The sequence below is a fragment of the Rhinoderma darwinii genome, chromosome 12, assembly GCF_050947455.1.
Source record: "Rhinoderma darwinii isolate aRhiDar2 chromosome 12, aRhiDar2.hap1, whole genome shotgun sequence".
Classification (NCBI taxonomy): domain Eukaryota; kingdom Metazoa; phylum Chordata; class Amphibia; order Anura; family Rhinodermatidae; genus Rhinoderma; species Rhinoderma darwinii.
In genome coordinates, this window is record NC_134698.1 from 57,864,992 (window position 1) to 57,883,211 (window position 18,220).

Consider the following 18,220-nt stretch of genomic DNA (forward strand, 5'->3'; position numbering starts at 1 on the left):
CTTGTAAATCCTTTTATAACAGAAAGTGACCAGCCATTTGTAGGCCGTCTAATGTATAGAGCATGGGTCAACCTCAGCCCCAGCTCAAAAATAATGAAAAAATTAAAAACAATGTAAACACATATTGCATTTTACAGTTGTACATGTGCCACACTGTAACTACAGAAAGTGAATAAGCCAAGAAACAAGTACAAGTGGCATTAACTGACATCTACACACCGTAGAAAATAGCTTACATGATATTGGAGAAAGTTGGACGGCAAAACAGAGTGTGAATTTAGGTCACACGGGTAAAACCAACTGTGTGAGTAAGTGGACGAGTGTGTATGAGATGTATGTGCATATTAAATTGTTTCGAATTTGGCAATTAAAGAAAAATCTTCACACATTCCAAAATTGTTTATGAAACCCCTATAGGGTACCAATGTTGATAGGGCTTCTTTTAAGACCTTAAAGGGGTTGTCCCAAGTTAAAATTGTATCCCCTAACCACAGGATAGGTGATAACATGTTGATCTGTGGGGTTCCAACCACTGGGACTCCCACTGATTGCGAGATTGGGGGTCCTGTTTCTCCGAATGGAGCGGCATGTGCACTGCAGCTACATTCACTGTCTATGGGACTGCCAGAGATAGCCGAGTACAGCGCTCGGCTATCTCTGGCAGTGCCATAAAGAATAAATGGAGCAGCAAGTCATATGCGCGACCTGCCGATTCATTCGGAGGAACGGTACCCCCGTTCTCATGATCGGTGGGTGTCCCAGCGGTCAGACCTCCACCGATCAGCATGTTATCACCTATCTTGTGGTTATGGATAACGATTAATCTTTGGACGACCCCTTTAAAGCTACACTCTACTTCTAATGCCACTTGAAAGGACACGTTAGGTATTCCTGTAAGTAAAAAAATCTCTAATATAAAGTCATAATCAGTCTTGCCCCTTTAGTCATAGAAGCCGGAGTGCAGAGGATTCGATCGCATCTGCACCCTGATGAGGCCCAAAAGGTCCCTCTGCCCCATATAAAAGACCAGTACTCTAAATGATAGTTGGGGGCCCTGTACCAGATTTTGCATTGGGCCTAGGAGCTTTAAATAATGACTCTGGGTAGAAGCATTCTGGGGAAATTTATGAAGACGGTCCTGCAGGCCCCTCTTACTGCCATTGACAGATTACAGTTATAAATGTCAGTTTGATTATAGGTTTGCAGCACAGCCATAGGGATTTAAAGAGGTTGCACAGAAGTAGTAAACAGGATCGGCTTTTTTATTTCCAGAAACACTGCCACTCTTTCTATGGCCTGTGTGTGGTATTACAACTCGGCCCCATCCAACCAGACACAGCCCATGGATAAGACAAGAGTGGTTCTGCTTCTGCTAAAAAAGACAGACCCTGTTTTCTAACACCCTTTTAAGACTTCCCTTAACCCTGCAGGTTATCAGAGCATATTGCTAAACTGACATTTCCAATCAAAAAACTATATTAAAATGGCTAATGAAATAATTAATTACTCAATTGCTTACATTGGCACCATGTTGTTGGTTACCTTTCGCCGTCTACCTGCCACCATTCACCTTTAGGAACCAAAAATGCTTACATATGACATATTTTAACACAATCATCGTTCTTGTGAAAAATTGTACCCCAGGGGAATCATGTTCTAATACATCTTCATTGAAACAGATCAGAAGTTATCATCAGTGGTCTGGAGACCACCACTGATCCACTAAATAGCAAGCTCTTCCTATATTTGACTGTGAGACAAAATCCTAAACCTACACGGACTCTATATTTTGGTATGTCCCTATGATGGTGAATGTACTTTAAACATTTTGCTAACAAGATAACCAGTAGGGTTATGGTGTGGTTAACATGGCCTATTGATATCCTGGCTGGTTACTTCACAAGACCATCTCCAGAAAGCCATTGTTTCCATATCTGGCACTGATGAGGACCAACAAGGTTGGAACCGCTGTATTCAAGTTGAAATAAATAGCTCTATAGTTTTTGGCTGTATGTGTTCTACACCTGCTGTGTTGGATATATAGTTAACCACAAAAGAGGAAATGTAAGTTGCATGGTTCTGCCCACTATTCCAAAATGGGGATTTATGTTGAAAGTGATGACCGGCAAATACCTTCTGTTTTAGGAAGAAAGGGTTGTACTTCTAAAACCTCAGAATTTGCACAAAAAAACAAACAAAAAATACCATCTTCATGCTCTAGTAGGTATTAAACTCAAGTACATTTGTTATTTTAATAATACCGAAATCTAGAGGAGGTATGATTGTGAACAAAGTAAGAAAAGTGATATTTTGTGACAATTTATTTGTAGCATACAAAGCACAGTAGAGTATATGTAGAGATAATCACTCCTATTGTGTCACATTGTATAGGCTTAGATATGGATTCAGATCACGTATATCCTTTAGCACCACCAGTGGATCCTCCGTGCAACTTTGGCTCCACCAAACTCCCGGCAAGTCCAATAGAGAACGCCAAGGCACCGGACATGTCCTGTATTGCTTGTGTGTGACATAGATTAAAGAATAAATGTTAATTTGCTAACTATCATCTGAGTCCAGTGCCTTGGCGTTCCCTATTGCCTTAGATATGGCTGCTATGAGTTGAGGATAGTGCAGGAACTCTTCTGTGAGAGCTTCAGGTTCGGAGGATCACCAGATCATTAAAGTCACAATTGTACTTTTAAAATTTACGAAAATCCTTTCTCTTCTTCCAATATCCATTCAACTCATTGTGCACTCAACTGTAAGACATATTTCTCAAGGTGTTTATACAGAATCTTGTCTTGTCTGTGCCAGCTCTTAGCTACAGTATTCTCCACTTTTATATGTTAGTACTGCCTTTAATATTTAAGGCATTTCTCATGAACCATGTAACCTGTTAACAGGGTGTGTGGGAATTAAAAAAAGCATTACTACTACCAAAAACAGCACCACTCTTGTCCATGGGCTGTGTATGGAATTGCAGTTTAGTCCCATTCAAGTACATTGGACTGAGCTGCAATACCAGGCACAGCCTGTGGACAAAAGTGGTGCTGTTTCTGGAAGTAAGCAGCCATATTATTCAACTTCTAGTGCTATTCTTCTCAAATTTTGTGATCGTTTTAAGATCAGGCCAGAACTTGTTCCTGTGTCCTTAATTATACATCTGCCCCATATGTGGCGCTCACCAAACATATCTGCTCTAATTTAGCGGAGACTTGTCACTGTCTGCTTCCCTTTCTATGTCCGTCTCGGGCCTAATTTACAGTATGTCCAGCAGATGAAGAGAGTTATGGAATACGTAAGTGGTGTTTTTCCTGAAGTGACCATTATTTATTCAGTGGAGGTTTAGGAAATCTGCCTTCACAGTAATGTTGTGTATATCCATCATAAGCACTACGATTTTGGGGGATATAAGCCATCATGGTCACCACTTATTACTCAGGGATCTCCATCAGGGTGTAGTCACACTCGGCAGACTGTTGCAGAAATTTCTGTGACTCAAAATCTGTTCCGTTCATCTGTATGCGGTTGTTTCTGCAGCAGGTGCATGGATTTTTGCAATCCCTATTCATATGAATGTAAATGATTTTCAGTCGCAGAAATTACTGCAACACAATCTGCCGCATGTGACTGTACCCTAAAGGTACGAACACACACAGTCAAGATGTGCAGCATATCCTCCCTGAACACCGCAGGAAATGCATTCTGAAAAATCGCACCACGACGTGGTGCGTTTTTCCGGCGGAATTTCCACTGCGTAAAGCAGCTCGGGAAAAATAAAAAAAGTTCATACTTACCCCCTCCCTCTTCTCTGCGCGGAGTCCTGACTCCTGGGATAATGTCGCAGGTCATGTGACCGCTGCAGCCTGTGATTGCAGCGGTCACATGAGATGAAATTTTATCCCAGGAGGCCGGACTGGAAAAGAAGCGGTGAACTCTGGGTAAGTATAACTTTATTTATTTTATTCCTACTTGAGATTGTTGTAGGGGAATCGCTGTGATTCCGCCGCAAATGTCGCAACACACACCACTTTGTTGTGGGTTTAAGCACCCCATTGAATTCAATGAAAAAACCTGCAACAAAAAAGCTGCGATTATGCATTAAATGACGTATTTTTTCGGCTGCATTTTTCCGTAGGGTGGGGACGAGATTTGTTGAAATCTCACCCACACTGCCGCTACTGTAATACGCTGCGGATTTTCCACAAAATCTGTTGCGGAAAATCCGTAGTGTTTACGCTGTGTGTGTTCGTAACTCGTCTATCACAATTTTAGTCTTGCAATTGTTTTATGTTATTATAGTATGCAGATACTGATGTTTAATATTTATCATCTAAGATAATTTGGACATAAAAGTAACAAAAAAGGTATAAAGTATGTGTGGAGTGCTGTACTTTGACACTGCATTTGTCTTGGTTTGTGGATGTCTCATGGTTGGGCTGATTTATTTTATATATAATTTTTTTTTTATTCTTAATTTATAACCATCCTGGCCCTCCTGGCCTTTGTCTTTTTTTATAATGACGTCCTCTAGTAGTTCCAAATAGTTGACACAACTTGCGGTTTAATTCATATAAGCATTACAACCTCAAGTGAGGACCGGTGTGAAAGCACAAAACTGCCTCCTGCCAAAGAAACCCTAATAAAGCTTTGTATAGAAGGAAAACGTATCCACATAAATGAGATAAAAATATATTTCCCTGTAAAATTCCTTTGCAAGTAATGAAGTTGAAGGTGTTCTTAAAAATGATGGATGAGAAACTAGCATCTTCATCTTGATTCAGCAAAATCTAAAGGTCCTGTATACAAAAATAAATAGAATTTAGTCTTCTAAAGGAAAAGTAATACAGCATATTGGGATAAACCCTCCTAATATACAAGGAAAAGAACAGGTCGGTGTCTTCTCACGAAGTGTAACAGACAAACCACGGCTAAATCTTATGTCCCGGGACTAGGAAATGTGGCCTGTTCTCTCTAGCTGTTGCTGGATGACCAAGTCGGACGCGAGTATGGAGGGAAATGGGAAGCGGAGGTGTCACCCGAGAGGTAATGGTTTACAACTCACTGCCAATATCAAACAGCACTGGTACCCAGCAACAAGTGATTACAGCGAAGTATATACAAAGGTTCACAAGCTATTATAAGGTGACTACTATTCTCTCTTCTCCTCGCTTCTTGAGGGTTGTTGACACTCATGTAAACTTGGAATTCCCATTGTGTAGTATAGCGGTGGTAGAGTTACACTGAAGGGTTCTTCACGGTTCCTTGGCTTCTCCAATTGCATTTTCCCAGTTTGCAGTGAAATTAAATAAAAAAAACATAGGACAGATATTTAGCTATCAACGTGTTATCAGTTTTAAAATTGAGATTATTGAGAGATGTTTCTTATTATTTCAATGGCTGAGTATAAATATGACATAAATAAAAATGTTTGTTAAATGCGACAACAAAAACCCAACAAAATAAAGATTTAAATAAACCAGAAATAAGGAAATTCTTGCTGGTTGTAACCATTCAGTTATTATGCCATTCGTCAAAGTATGATGTTGCTTGGTACCCTGGGTGGCACAAATAGCTTCAATTTGCTTTTTTAATTAAAAAGTGACCAGTATTTAGAGTGTATCCACTGTCCTGTTCCAGAAATTATTGGCTAGAAAGCGCTCCCTCTTTCTTGATAGGGTTCTCAGAAATTCAGAGTACCGCTATTTGTCTTAATGCACGTCAACCATTGATACAAGTCTGAAGGTCCTTTGGATTTCGATATCATTAATCTCCAGCAGATGTAGAGATGCAATTTGATTGGCTGGTATCCCTTCTGCAGTGGAGAGTCTCCTCAAGGAGACTGCCGACAGATGAAGACGGCGGCTTTGTTGCTGGCTTCACTTGGCTTCGATTAGAACCCTTTGATATAACAGTAGGCTTCCAGAGTAGCAAATAAGATGTAAAGTAGCCATAAGGTTACAAAGAGCAAAGTTGTCGCAAGTCTGCAGCCCCTTGGGCCACCCAGTTCCCCACCTATACTAGGCCGCCTCCTATACAGCAAGACGCTGATGCAGACAAATGCAAAGATGGTAAAGAGGGTTACGGAGAAAGCTAAGGTACCAGCTTGCACATGGAATTCTTGTCCCTGGTAAGCCCAGTAGATGGCAGCCACAGACCATGCTATGCCAATACCGAGGAATACATTAACAGCATTGCTCCCGGTCACGTTGCCGATTGAAGCATCTGCATACACATCCTGTGTAGCAGCCACTTTGCTTGCAAACGTATCTAGAAAGGAAAATATTAGATTAATAAATAAATATTTTGCTTGATTCTCCACTTCTGCATAAGTCATATACAAAATAACATCAATCAATCGTTCGACTATGTTCACATCTGCGTTTGGGATTTCCGTTGCTCTGCTCTGTCATAGGAGAAGAGCAACAAAAATACCGGTTGCACCACGGACACGGGATGTCCGTGGTTTTACCGAAAACAATAGCGAAGCATGCTGCGATTTCTGCCAATTTCAGTCGGATTTGCAACTGAGGAAATATTCTGCTACCTAAATCTATAGTTTCTATCTAGGATAGGATCGTGGTCTCCAACCTGAAGATCTTCAACTGTTGTAGAACTACAACTCCCAGCATACCCTTTGATCCTTATAAAGAAAATTGTAGTTTTGCAATGGATATTTCACTCATTAACCTCTTGGAGGATTGCATCAGACGTTCACTAGACTAACGTTCTTTCATATGGGGAGTTCACAGCAAATGCATTATAGAGTATAAGGCTGGGTTCACACAACCTATTTTCAGACGTAATGGAGGAGTTTTACGCCTCGAATTACGTCTGAAAAAACGGCTCCAATACGTCGGCAAACATCTGCCCATTGCTTTCAATGGGCTTTTCGATTGTACTGTGGTGACGACCTGTCATTTTACGTGTCGCTGTCAAAAGACGGCGCGTAAAATTACAGCCTTGTCAAAAGAAGTGCAGGACACTTCTTGGGATGTAATTGGAGCCGTTTTTCATTGACTCCAATGAAGAACAGCTCCAAATTACGTCCGTAAAAGACGCCCCGCAAAACGCGAGTACATGCAATTACGTCTGAAATTCAGGAGCTGTTTTCTCCTGAAAACAGCTCCATAATTTCAGACATAATTGCAGTTATCGTGCGCACATACCCTTACGTGAATAGTCCTTATGATTATTTTTGAACTTCTAGTTCCAGAACTTCATTCTGTTCATTGAATGCAGAACAAGCAGGGGGGAAAGTAGGTTAAAAATACCATTGTGTATAGTGTTAGACTGCAAACAAGGGAAGAAATAACCATGACACGTTCCCTAGGCTTAGTTATATGTATAACATCATTTACATTTACAGTGGTTTTCTCTTGACATTTATTCATGCCATATCGGAAACAAAGCGGGCGCAGTTCACTTCCGAAGGCATTCCTATTCAGCTTCCCTCAGCCGTGCTCAGCTCACTCAGGAGATACTAGGTCAAGCGTTTGGGAACCAAAGACGCAAGGTGCTCAGAAGGACACCATGGACCCTTTGTTTTATTAACAGATGCACAAAACTTAGAGAGGTTTTCCCACGAGAGACATTTATGACATATCCACAGGACATGTCATAAATGTCAGGTGAGGGACCCGCATCTGTCTATCTCCAGAACGTGGCCCCCTAAACCCCGTTCTGCCACTCTCTACTGCGGCTGAACCAGGTGAATTCTGACCATGAAAAAGGTTATATGGTCGGGAGTTAAGAAAACAGCGTAGCTCGCATGCTACACTGCATCCGTAACTGCCATTCACTACTATAAGAGTTACCGACCATACAACCAGGAAGTGGCCGGGAGGCAACGAGAGCACAGAGTGGCAGAACGGGGTTTAGGAGACCCCATTCTAGAGGTAGGTGCGGGTCCCAGAGGTGGGACTTGTATCTATCTGACATTTGTGACATATCCTGTGGATATATGATAAATGTTTCTCATGGGGGAAACCCCTTTAAGGAAGCACTCCAGGTTTTTTCCACCCCCCCCCCCCTTCATTTGCAAATGTAATTTAGTGTAATGTGGGCATGTGTTATGACTTAGCTGGTACTGGGGTCACGTGATCTTCATTCTGCTGTAGAAACCGGAAATTTGGCACTTAATGCAAGTCAATGAGTTTCAAAGACTTGCATTAAGAGACAGACATCTGGTTTCTACAGTAAATGTTGTCAATAAAACTGTCCACATTACACTACATTACATTTGCAAACGGGGGAAGAGGCAGAAAAAAATGGAGTGCGTCTTAAAAATTGCAACATCAGACGTTAAAGCAGTAGTCAAAGTTTGCTAATTAAAGGGGTATTCCTATCTTAAACATTAAAGCTCTTTTCCAGCCACTAAAAATGTATGGCCTACCCGAAGGATAGCCCATCAATAGCTGATGGGTCAGGGTCCGAATTTCGGGACCCCCATCGATCAGCTCGTACGAGCGCTGCTTCCCCTTCATTTCTTCTTGCTCACTGTGAATCGTCGACGCACATTTAGCGGTGAATCACAGGTATTGCAGCCTTTTCTCCCATTGAAGTGAATAGGAGAAGGCTGCAATACCTGTGAATCGCCGCTCAATCCGTGTCGACGACGTGTCGTATGAGCGCTGCTGGCCCTTCAAAACAGCTGATCGGCGATCCCAAAAGTCGGACCCCAACCCATCAGCTATTGATGGCCTATCCTGATAGGCCATCAATTTTTAGTGGCCCTTTAATGGTATATTCACAGAATAGGCCACAAATCCCTAATAGGTGCAGGTCCCACCTATTGGCGTTATTATTTGTGCACAGTATAGCAGGATTATATATTCTGTATTTGAAGTTGTAAGAAACTATTATAGCTCTCCTATCTGTTAGCAGGTCCTGTCATCATAAGTTTATCCTAGACTGTGGCTACTTCTGTCTCCAGTCCTGCGCAAAATGCACTTGACAGCTGCGTGTGGCAGCATCATATGATGCGTGGCTGCGTGCTTTTCGCGCAGCCGCCATCATTATGACACTCCATTTGGATGTTTGTAAACAGAAAAGCACGTTCGTCTGAATAAGGCCTTAGGGTGGATTTACATGCAGATGTACTTGCTGAAGAAACAATCCTGCAGTGTGTGAATCCATCCTTAAAGGGGTTTTACGAAATTAAACAAAAAGTCTGTTTTTTCTCCAAAAACAAATTCACTCTAGTCTATGGGAAATTTCTGGTATTGCAGTTTCAGCGGGAAAGAAAATTGGCCCTTTTCATTTTTACAACCCTTCAACCTGCATCCAATTTTGGCCTTAGGTGTTGTTTTTGTTTTTTTTCATTTTTCCCTCTTGTCCTTCTGAGGGTCATAACTTATTTTTTTAAGTCAATGTAGCTGTATGACATATTGTTTTTTGTGCAATGAGTATCATTTTTTGTGACCACTTGCTTGAAATATAGCTTTAGCTTAGCTGCGAACACCACGCTCAACCTCTTGTTCCATTTTCACTGAAGACACTAGCAAAAAAGTTTTACCATTTTAATTCAATATTAACAATGTTATTTAGCGAAGGTCCTTTGTAAAGAAAATGGATGACGCATGTGCAGTTTAGTTTTTCTGCTCCGTCACAGGAGCAGAAAAACTAAATTGAGGAAGTATCGGATCTGTTGCGCTGACATCGGATCGGACACTAACCATGCCCGGCGGTCCCCAATGACGTATAACAGATTCCGTTGCTTTGACAAGAAGAACAGCACCGCATATTGCACTATTCTTCCAGTCAAATATGATGCAATCTGCGACGGAGGCTACTGACTGAGCATTCAACGCAGAAGTGAACAAAGCTTTTATGCTTTTATGTGACTGTTTTTGCATTTGTGACAGCATGTTTTATGGGAATTACACCACGTCACTACTCAGGCTGTTATTTAGGCATAATTGGCCGCATCCTTAAAACTTCTGATCGCCTTTAAAGCGCACCAGGATGTAAATGTGTGGTTATGTATAAGGGCCGGTGTGATAGGACTACAGAGTTTGTGACTGGAGATGACCAGCAACATCATCAACCCTTCCCTCATAGTTCTGCTCCCACCCTCCCTGTGTCAGTCTTTATAACTGCTTTTGTCTTTGTGAAAGCTGGAAATCTTGATCAGTCAGTATAATAGACAATATTTAGGTGATTATATTCAGTTTCCCTGTAAGGCTTCATTCACATCAGCATTGGAAGCTCTGTTAGAGGCTTCCATCACAGATCCAGTCAAAAAATGTCGGACAAAATAGCGCAGCATGCAGCACTATTTTGCTGGTAAAACTATGGACTCCAAGGCGGAAACCCAACGGATCCTATTAAAGTCATTGGGTTCTGTCCAGCGCCGATGGTGTCAGTCATGCAACGGATCCGGCACTTCCATTATAATCGTTGTTCTGCTCCTATGATGGAGCAGAGCAACGGAAACACCAAAAGCAGATGTAAACAAAGCTTAAGGCATAAAAACAGATTTACACTTTTTTAACAAGTCTAGAGGGGACCGGTGCATGGCACAGGCATTCATTTATGCAATAGTAAGATTTTCTCCAAATAGGGTTTCACTTACCAGGCACCGATGTGCCAAAGGCCACAAATACCACAGCAGTTACAGAATCTTTCAAACCTATGGTGCAGCCAAAATGAGAAGCAAGGTCCCCGATGATGGCAGTGAGGATTCCAATGATGCCTATTGATACAACAAAGCACGCCCATCCATTCATATATTCCGTAGGGGGGACACACGCAAAAAGTACTTTCCAGAAGACGGTCAGAAAGTGCATAACGTAGTCAAAACAAGATGGCAGCCGCTCCTCTCCGGACTCATCTTCATCTTCATCTCCAGCTACATTTAATGACAAGAAAATTGGCAGCTTTATCAACTTGAATACAAAGTAAGATTAGTTTTCCTAACACATTCTGAGATATTATGAAATTAATCAGCACAGAACTTTGGAGCTAAAAATGATATGGTAATAAAAGGTGGACATTTACTATGCCCACCTCTGCAAGCAAGTTTTTTGTTTTTTTTTTTATTGTCCCAATGCACCTAAAATAAAAATATGAACCAACTTTGCTTATAGTCTTACTAAAAATCTTTTACCATTTTGTATCTACAGCTAAGCAGACCTATGTGTCTCAATGGTAATAGACCACAAACATCCTGTGTAGTCTTATCCTGCAGTCATACTCCTTCCATCTGTCCCCTACTTCTTGCAAACCTACCAAATGTATATTGGCAAGAAGAAAGGGATAGTAAGTATGACTGCAAAATCAGACTACACAAGGTTTGTTTCAATACCTATAAATTCCAGGCCAACAGAAAACCTGTTTTAAGCAATAACATCCATATATATCACCAATGGAAATAGAAACCTATCAAGATATATATGGATAACAAATCAAAAGTATAAGTCACCAATAGTACAAGTAAAGCACTAACCAATATATCAAAAAATATCTTTATTCAGAAAATATTTAAAAACATACATAGACCATCACATACACTATAAAACAACACATAATAAAAATGTGGTAGTGGTGTAAGGGAGCGGTAAATGTATCATATTACACATACATGTGATCAGTCAATGTATTATCAAGGTATTGAAAATACTGTACAAAAATATTACAAAGCGTTATCGATGTATAGATCTGTAATCACTGGATACAGAGTAAAAATGAAAAGGTCAGAGAGTTATCCAAGATATAGAGACCAAGATCATATAGGATACCACCCCTTGAAAAAGCTGGCGGAAAAACGTACGTCGGGGTGTCTTGTTGTGGTCTGTGGTTGATCTATTAAGGGGCAGACATGCAAAACATGGGGTGGTATCCTATATGATCTTGGTCTCTATATCTTGGATAACTCTCGTATCACGCTATGGAAATAAAGATAAAAACAAAGCGCACATCGTGCCTGAATTTGTATGTATAACGAAAAAATGTATATGGTCAAGGGTACTGACCTGGTGATGTTATGCTAGGAGCACAACATCCCACACGTGCATTCAGAGGTAGCTCTGTCAGAGTCGGTTGCAGCCACAGTTCCCAGTCCGGAGATTTGAGGTTCAATATCCGCTGAATAAATCCAGTGTAAGGAAAAAAAATCGGGGAAATCCAAGGGCGCAGCCGTATCCAGATAAAATGGTTTTTATTTTGTACATAGAACAACAAAAAGGATTGTGTTTCGAAGCCGTACCGGCTTCGAAACACAATCCTTTTTGTTGTTCTATGTACAAAATAAAAACCATTTTATCTGGATACGGCTGCGCCCTTGGATTTCCCCGATTTTTTTTCCTTACATTGGATAACTCTCTGACCTTTTCATTTGTTCTCTGTATCCAGTGATTAAATATCTATATATCGATAACTCTTTGTGACTTATACTTTTGATTTGTTAACCGTATATATCTTGATAGGTATTCTACACAAGGTTTGTTTGTTTGTCGTCTGTTACCATGGAGATGCATAGGTCTACATAGGAGTTGTAGACCTAAAACAATAGATTTTTTTTAAATCTATTTTCAAAACTATTTGCAAAAACGGAAGCTGAACGCCTACAAACATCTGCCCATTTAAATCAATTGGAAAAACAGCATTTAGTTCATATGGGGCGTCTTTTTACGCATATATTTTAAAAAACAGAGCGTAAAAAGACGCTCCGTAAAAAGAAGTAGTATGTCACTTCTTGAGGCGTTTTTTGGAGCCGATTTTCCATTGTACACTATGAAAAACGCCTAAAAATACGCTGTTCACACGCAGTGAGCAAAAACGTCTGAAAATACAGAGCTGTTTTCAGGCGAAAACAGCTCCTGATTTTCAGAGGTTTTTTAACAACTCGCGTTTTTCGCTGCGTTTTTTACGCCGTTTTTGGAGCTGTTTTTCAATGGAGTCAATGAAAAACGCCTCCAAAAACGTCCCAAGAAGTGTCCTCCACATCTTTTCACGAGCCGTATTTTATACCCCATTCACACATTCAGGTAAAGATCAGCATGGAATAATGAACGTGCTATGGATTTTAAAATCTGCAAAATAGCGCCATTAAATTAATTGAATTACAATAGGGCTAACCTGCGTGCAGATCCACTTGCCAATTCATGGCAGAGATCTGAGTGCATGTGGATTTCTTCCATGGATTTTCTGACAAATCCATGCCTTGACTTGTGTACATACCCTAGCTACATTCTTGATCCCGCAGCACTCCGTGTTTCAAGGGTGCGTGAGTAGGCTTCCACGCCAACGTATAAAAAATGGGAACCCAGCACTCCAATGGTGCCATTACCTAACAGCGACCGAGGTCGAACGCACTGCATATCCTTCTCCACGGTCATAATCCGTGTCTGAAGAAGGTCGAATGTATAGACCGAAACGTTAAAAACCTATTTTTGGATTACTACTTTTAGCTATATGTGAAATAAAATATCCCTTATTGCCTAATACCTTGGAGTGCTGAGTTCCAATTTTTTATACCCTAACTACGGCTTTACAGCAGTCTGTTATCTGTGCCATACAGATTTACTGGGCAATGGTGCGGAATTTGATACCTCACATTTTGTCAGAACAGTCCAACAGCTAAAATGAGCAATACTGGAAACTTTTGGAAATCCGCTATTAATCAGCAAGGAAAAGCATCTATGGCGTTCATGTGCCCTAATAATGTATATGGCCAGGGGTCGTGCTGCCATTAATCACAGGAGAACTACCAGAAGATTATATCACAGCGGATCTGTCAGCATACTATGCTGCCATGTTTTTAAGGGCAGAGTAATATGGGGACAGGCCACTTGGCTAAAAGGAGCTATCTGAGAAAACAGCGGACTCCTAGCAGTGATCTCAACAGCGTTTGACGGACTGATGTGTATCTGGCTGTATACGTGCAGCCTGGCAATCACTGCTGACAGGGATGAGGAAAGTTCTCCCCACATGAATAAGGCAGACTCCTAACAATATATTTTTTGGGGCCACTTTGGTGAATTGTAAAGCGGACCCGTTCCCAAGCTAATGTGCCCGTAAACAGAGCAGAATTTTAGAATCCCTTTAGAGTCTTTTATATTCTTGTGCCAAATTAGTCATCAGTGGTTGAAGTATTAAGTTTCCTATAAGCTTTTCTGTCCACGTGACAACACTTCCTGGCAGATTCTAGCTCTAGCAGCTCAACGTTATCACAGGGACGATGGACCTACCAGCAAGTATGTGTAATCCAGCTTTAATTTTTCTAGCACAGGTCAGAAATGAATGAAGAGATCAAGCAATGTTTTAGTGCCCCTCTACTAACACTGAACTGCCATTACCCAGGGACAGGGAGTTTTGTCATTGGGACGTAGTCTTAAAAGCTCTTCCTACAGAAGATACATAACACTAAGGGGATTTAATATACAGCGGATGTTTCTCCATAATTCTGTCATGTCTACATATACAGTGTAGACAAACATTGCTCACGTTCCGAACGCGCTCTTTACTGAAAAGTAGGTTCCTTTTTATTTTATTAAAAAGATCGCTTCAAACAAATCCGTGGGTAAAAGTTTTTCATGAATAGCAAAGAAGGCAGATTTTTTAAAGTTCAAATACATTAAAAGTACAGATTAGTTAAAATGGCATGTTCCCCCTTGAATTACAATGAACTTTCTACTTACAATAGCTTTGCATATAGACACGAAGAACTAGATGCCAGGTAATCCTAATTTTGCAGTTCTGATTGCTAAGTGCGCGCGCTAATTAAAATATTTTCTTGCTATACTTGTTCTTTGTGAAATAGGGAAGTCCTGCGGCTGCCCTCGGCTTCCAGACTATATTAGTACAATGGCAATTTACCTTGTATGCGACTGAGCGCGGCCACTCTGCAGTTGCCAGCCTCTTATATGCAGCTCTTGGGTATTCACATTTTCAGTATTGCGATGTACAATTACGCCTTATAATGGGATCAATTCTTTGTGTCTTTTATTTAATTGAAATTACTATTTTAAACTTTTTTTTTTTTTTCAATTTGCAAAGGATGTCAATCCCAAAAGGTTCAAATGGGATCAGTCAGGGTAAATTACTGAAGGCTATGCTTCATATACTGTATAATGTATGGATGACATAGTGCTCATTGGTTAGCACTAGAGATTTTAGATTTTTGGTATGATTTCACGAATAAAAAAACGTGGCATGCTGAAATGCTTTCAGGGGAGAATATGGTTACTCACTGAGGCACCATGTGGCGGCACATAGTATTACATACAGGGTCCATGCACACTTCGGTCTAGTGTCTGAGGGTCCATGTACATGACATTGGACTCTAAAGACATGTTTTGCACATGGTATGTGCTACAATTAGATTATTAACCCGACTGGAGACTGGGTAGAATGGTTCCCTAAGAGCTGCCATGATTACAACTGCATATACAATTAGCACTGCTGTCTTGTACCACTAGGGTCTTGGGTTTAAATCTGACAGGGTAACGTTTGCATGGATTATGTATGTTCACCTTGAGATCAGGCATACTTTCTTCCATAGTGACAAATTGTTTCTCAATTATGTGTATATATAAATCAGATTGGAGGTAAAGACTTATGTTAGTGATTCCATATAATTGCTCATTTACTATTAGGTTGAGGATCTACAGTAATGGAATGGGTGCTTCAGGTTCGGACTATAGAGAGGGCACAATGGTCCTCCACCACCTTGGGGACCTAGAGCGACTCCACTAGAGTTGGTTCTATCTACCTATCTCTCTCTGATATTTATCTATATATCTATTAAACGACCCTTTAAGTAGAACCTTTTGACCTAAGAACCTACACTGAGAAAAGGCCTCTTGTACCCCCCCCCCCTCACCTCTCAGGAAAATGGGGAACCCTTGATGGCTGTTCAGCAATCCTATCCTATGTGTCCAAGAAGAGGTGGAGAAGCATTTGTATGGCTCTTTCTTTTGAGGTTTGTTGCCATAATTCCCATAGAGCTCAGTGGACTGGGCCATGCGCATTCGCCACCATTTCTACTATATGTGGCTGCTCTAGAGGGGTCCGGGATCCAAAAATGGAATGAGAGCAACTGCCAATTTTTTTGCCCAGGGTCCTCCACCAATCTTAATCCAGCCATTGCACTCACTGGTGTCCTAAGCGCCACCATATTAATTTGCTAAATTTTAATGCGAACTGCAGACTTTTGGATGCATGATGGAATTGAACTATGCAAATACTCTTAGATATAGGGTTAAAAAGCTTTTGGTTCCTTTTGTTATACGAACCGTAACCTTACAGATTAACCTGTGATGGTACTCCCCAAATTTTACACTATAGAGACATGGTTTCCATATCTCGTAATGATGAGGGCTAAAAAAACGCTGCATAGACGTTTCAATAAATGGTTCCATGTATAAGTCTATGAACTGGAACCAACATTAAAATAGACCCACAATTGAAAATATATATATATTTAGATGTTTTATAAAGTGAATATGAAATATTTCAAATGAGATTAAAGGGTAACTAAACTTTCAAAAAACTTGTGACATGTCAGAAGTTTTGATCAATGGGGATATGAGCACTGAGACCCCACCGATCTGGCGTGAGCGCTGAGCCGCTTCGTTTTTGATAAGCTTTTCTCAGACAGCCGAGCAATTGGTGTACGGGCTCATAGACTTTCTACTGAGCCCATACACCAATTGCTCGGTTTTTCGAGAAAAGCTAATCAGAAACTAAGCGGCTCAGCGCTCACCCAAGCGCTTCTGCCGCCCGATCAGTGGGGGTCTCAGTGCTCATACCCCCACCGATCAAAACTTCTGACATGTCACTATGACATGTTAGAAGTTTTTTGAAAGTTTAGTTACCCTTTAAGATTTTGCTGTTCGGATAATCCCTCTTACCTGCACTAACAGTAATTGCTTCCATGAATTGATCCCTCCAGGAATTAGTTCCTACCACCAAGGCGAGGTTTGTCTTCTTAATAAGCTTGTCCACTGTACTCTACCAGCAAAGCGATACAGAAAGCAATGGGTTAACAAAAGTACAGACAAAATTTTTACCCTGTGGTTCCATATAAAGGACAGATTTGCATGCATGTCCTAACAATGTGTTGACCTTTAGTATATTTTTACATTTTTTGTGTACCTCAGCTGATTATCACTTTACAATAGTATAAATTCACTCACTTTGAACTCATAAGACTCTTCAATGACCACTTCAAGTTTTGGGTGCTCCCCCAGAACCGGTTTTCCCATCTCAGCGATTCGTCTGGCTTCTTCTTCATCCATTGACAGTTTCCTGTCCGCCAGTTCAACAGCTAGAAAACAAGAATTAATTTTGCTTAGACTTAAAGAGGCTCTGTCACCAGATTTTGCAACCCCTATCTGCTATTGCAGCAGATAGGCGCTGCAATGTAGATTACAGTAACGTTTTTATTTTAAAAAAACGAGCATTTTTGGCCAAGTTATGGCCATTTTTGTATTTATGCAAATGAGGCTTGCAAAAGTACAACTGGGCGTGTTGAAAAGTAAAAGTACAACTGGGCGTGTATTATGTGCGTACATCGGGGCGTTTTTACTACTTTTACTAGCTGGGCGTTCTGATGAGAAGTATCATCCACTTCTCTTCAGAACGCCCAGCTTCTGGCAGTGCAGATCTGTGACGTCACTCACAGGTCCTGCATCGTGTCGGCACCAGAGGCTACAGTTGATTCTGCAGCAGCATCAGCGTTTGCAGGTAAGTAGCTACATCGATTTACCTGCAAACGCCGATGCTGCTGCAGAATCATCTGTAGCCTCTGGTGCCGGCTCGTCTGACACGATGCAGGACCTGGGGAAGTGACGTCACAGCGTGATCTCTCGAGAACACGGCTGTGTCTGCACTGCCAGAAGCTGGGCGTTCTGAAGAGAAGTGGATGATACTTCTCGTCAGAAAGCCCAGCTAGTAAAAGTAGTAAACACGGAGACAGCAGGTCCTGGGTGTCCCTGATATGCAGTATCAAGCTGCTATCGATCACATCTAAGTTCATAACTTAGATGTGATCGATAACATGTGGATCTGACCCGCTGACAACAAAGCACCCAGTCCTGCAAATCTGACGGATTCAGGTTTGAGCACAAGAGACTGTACAGCTTCTATGTATCCAGGATACATAGAAGCTGTATCTCAAAAAGTAAAAAAAAAATAATAAAAAAACGATTACAAAGTTGTTTAAAATAATATAATAATTTTTTTTATTTTATAAATAAAACAAAGATTTACA

The 18,220-nt window shown here is 40.9% G+C and overlaps 1 protein-coding gene across 2 annotated transcripts in view; it reads right to left on the reverse strand.

Annotated features, from left to right (window-relative positions):
• Positions 1-2,853: 2,853 nt before the first annotated feature.
• SLC8A3 (solute carrier family 8 member A3) overlaps positions 2,854-18,220 on the reverse strand; it is a 236,999-nt gene continuing 221,632 nt past the window's right edge. For both annotated transcript variants that reach the window (XM_075844315.1, XM_075844314.1), the window contains 4 exons: positions 17,145-17,275; positions 16,860-16,959; positions 10,580-10,855; positions 2,854-6,273 (listed from right to left, as the gene is read on the reverse strand). In XM_075844315.1, coding sequence (XP_075700430.1) covers positions 5,897-6,273; positions 10,580-10,855; positions 16,860-16,959; positions 17,145-17,275 — 884 coding nt within the window. In that variant the 3' untranslated portion in view covers positions 2,854-5,896. The remainder of the gene's footprint in view (positions 6,274-10,579; positions 10,856-16,859; positions 16,960-17,144; positions 17,276-18,220) is intronic.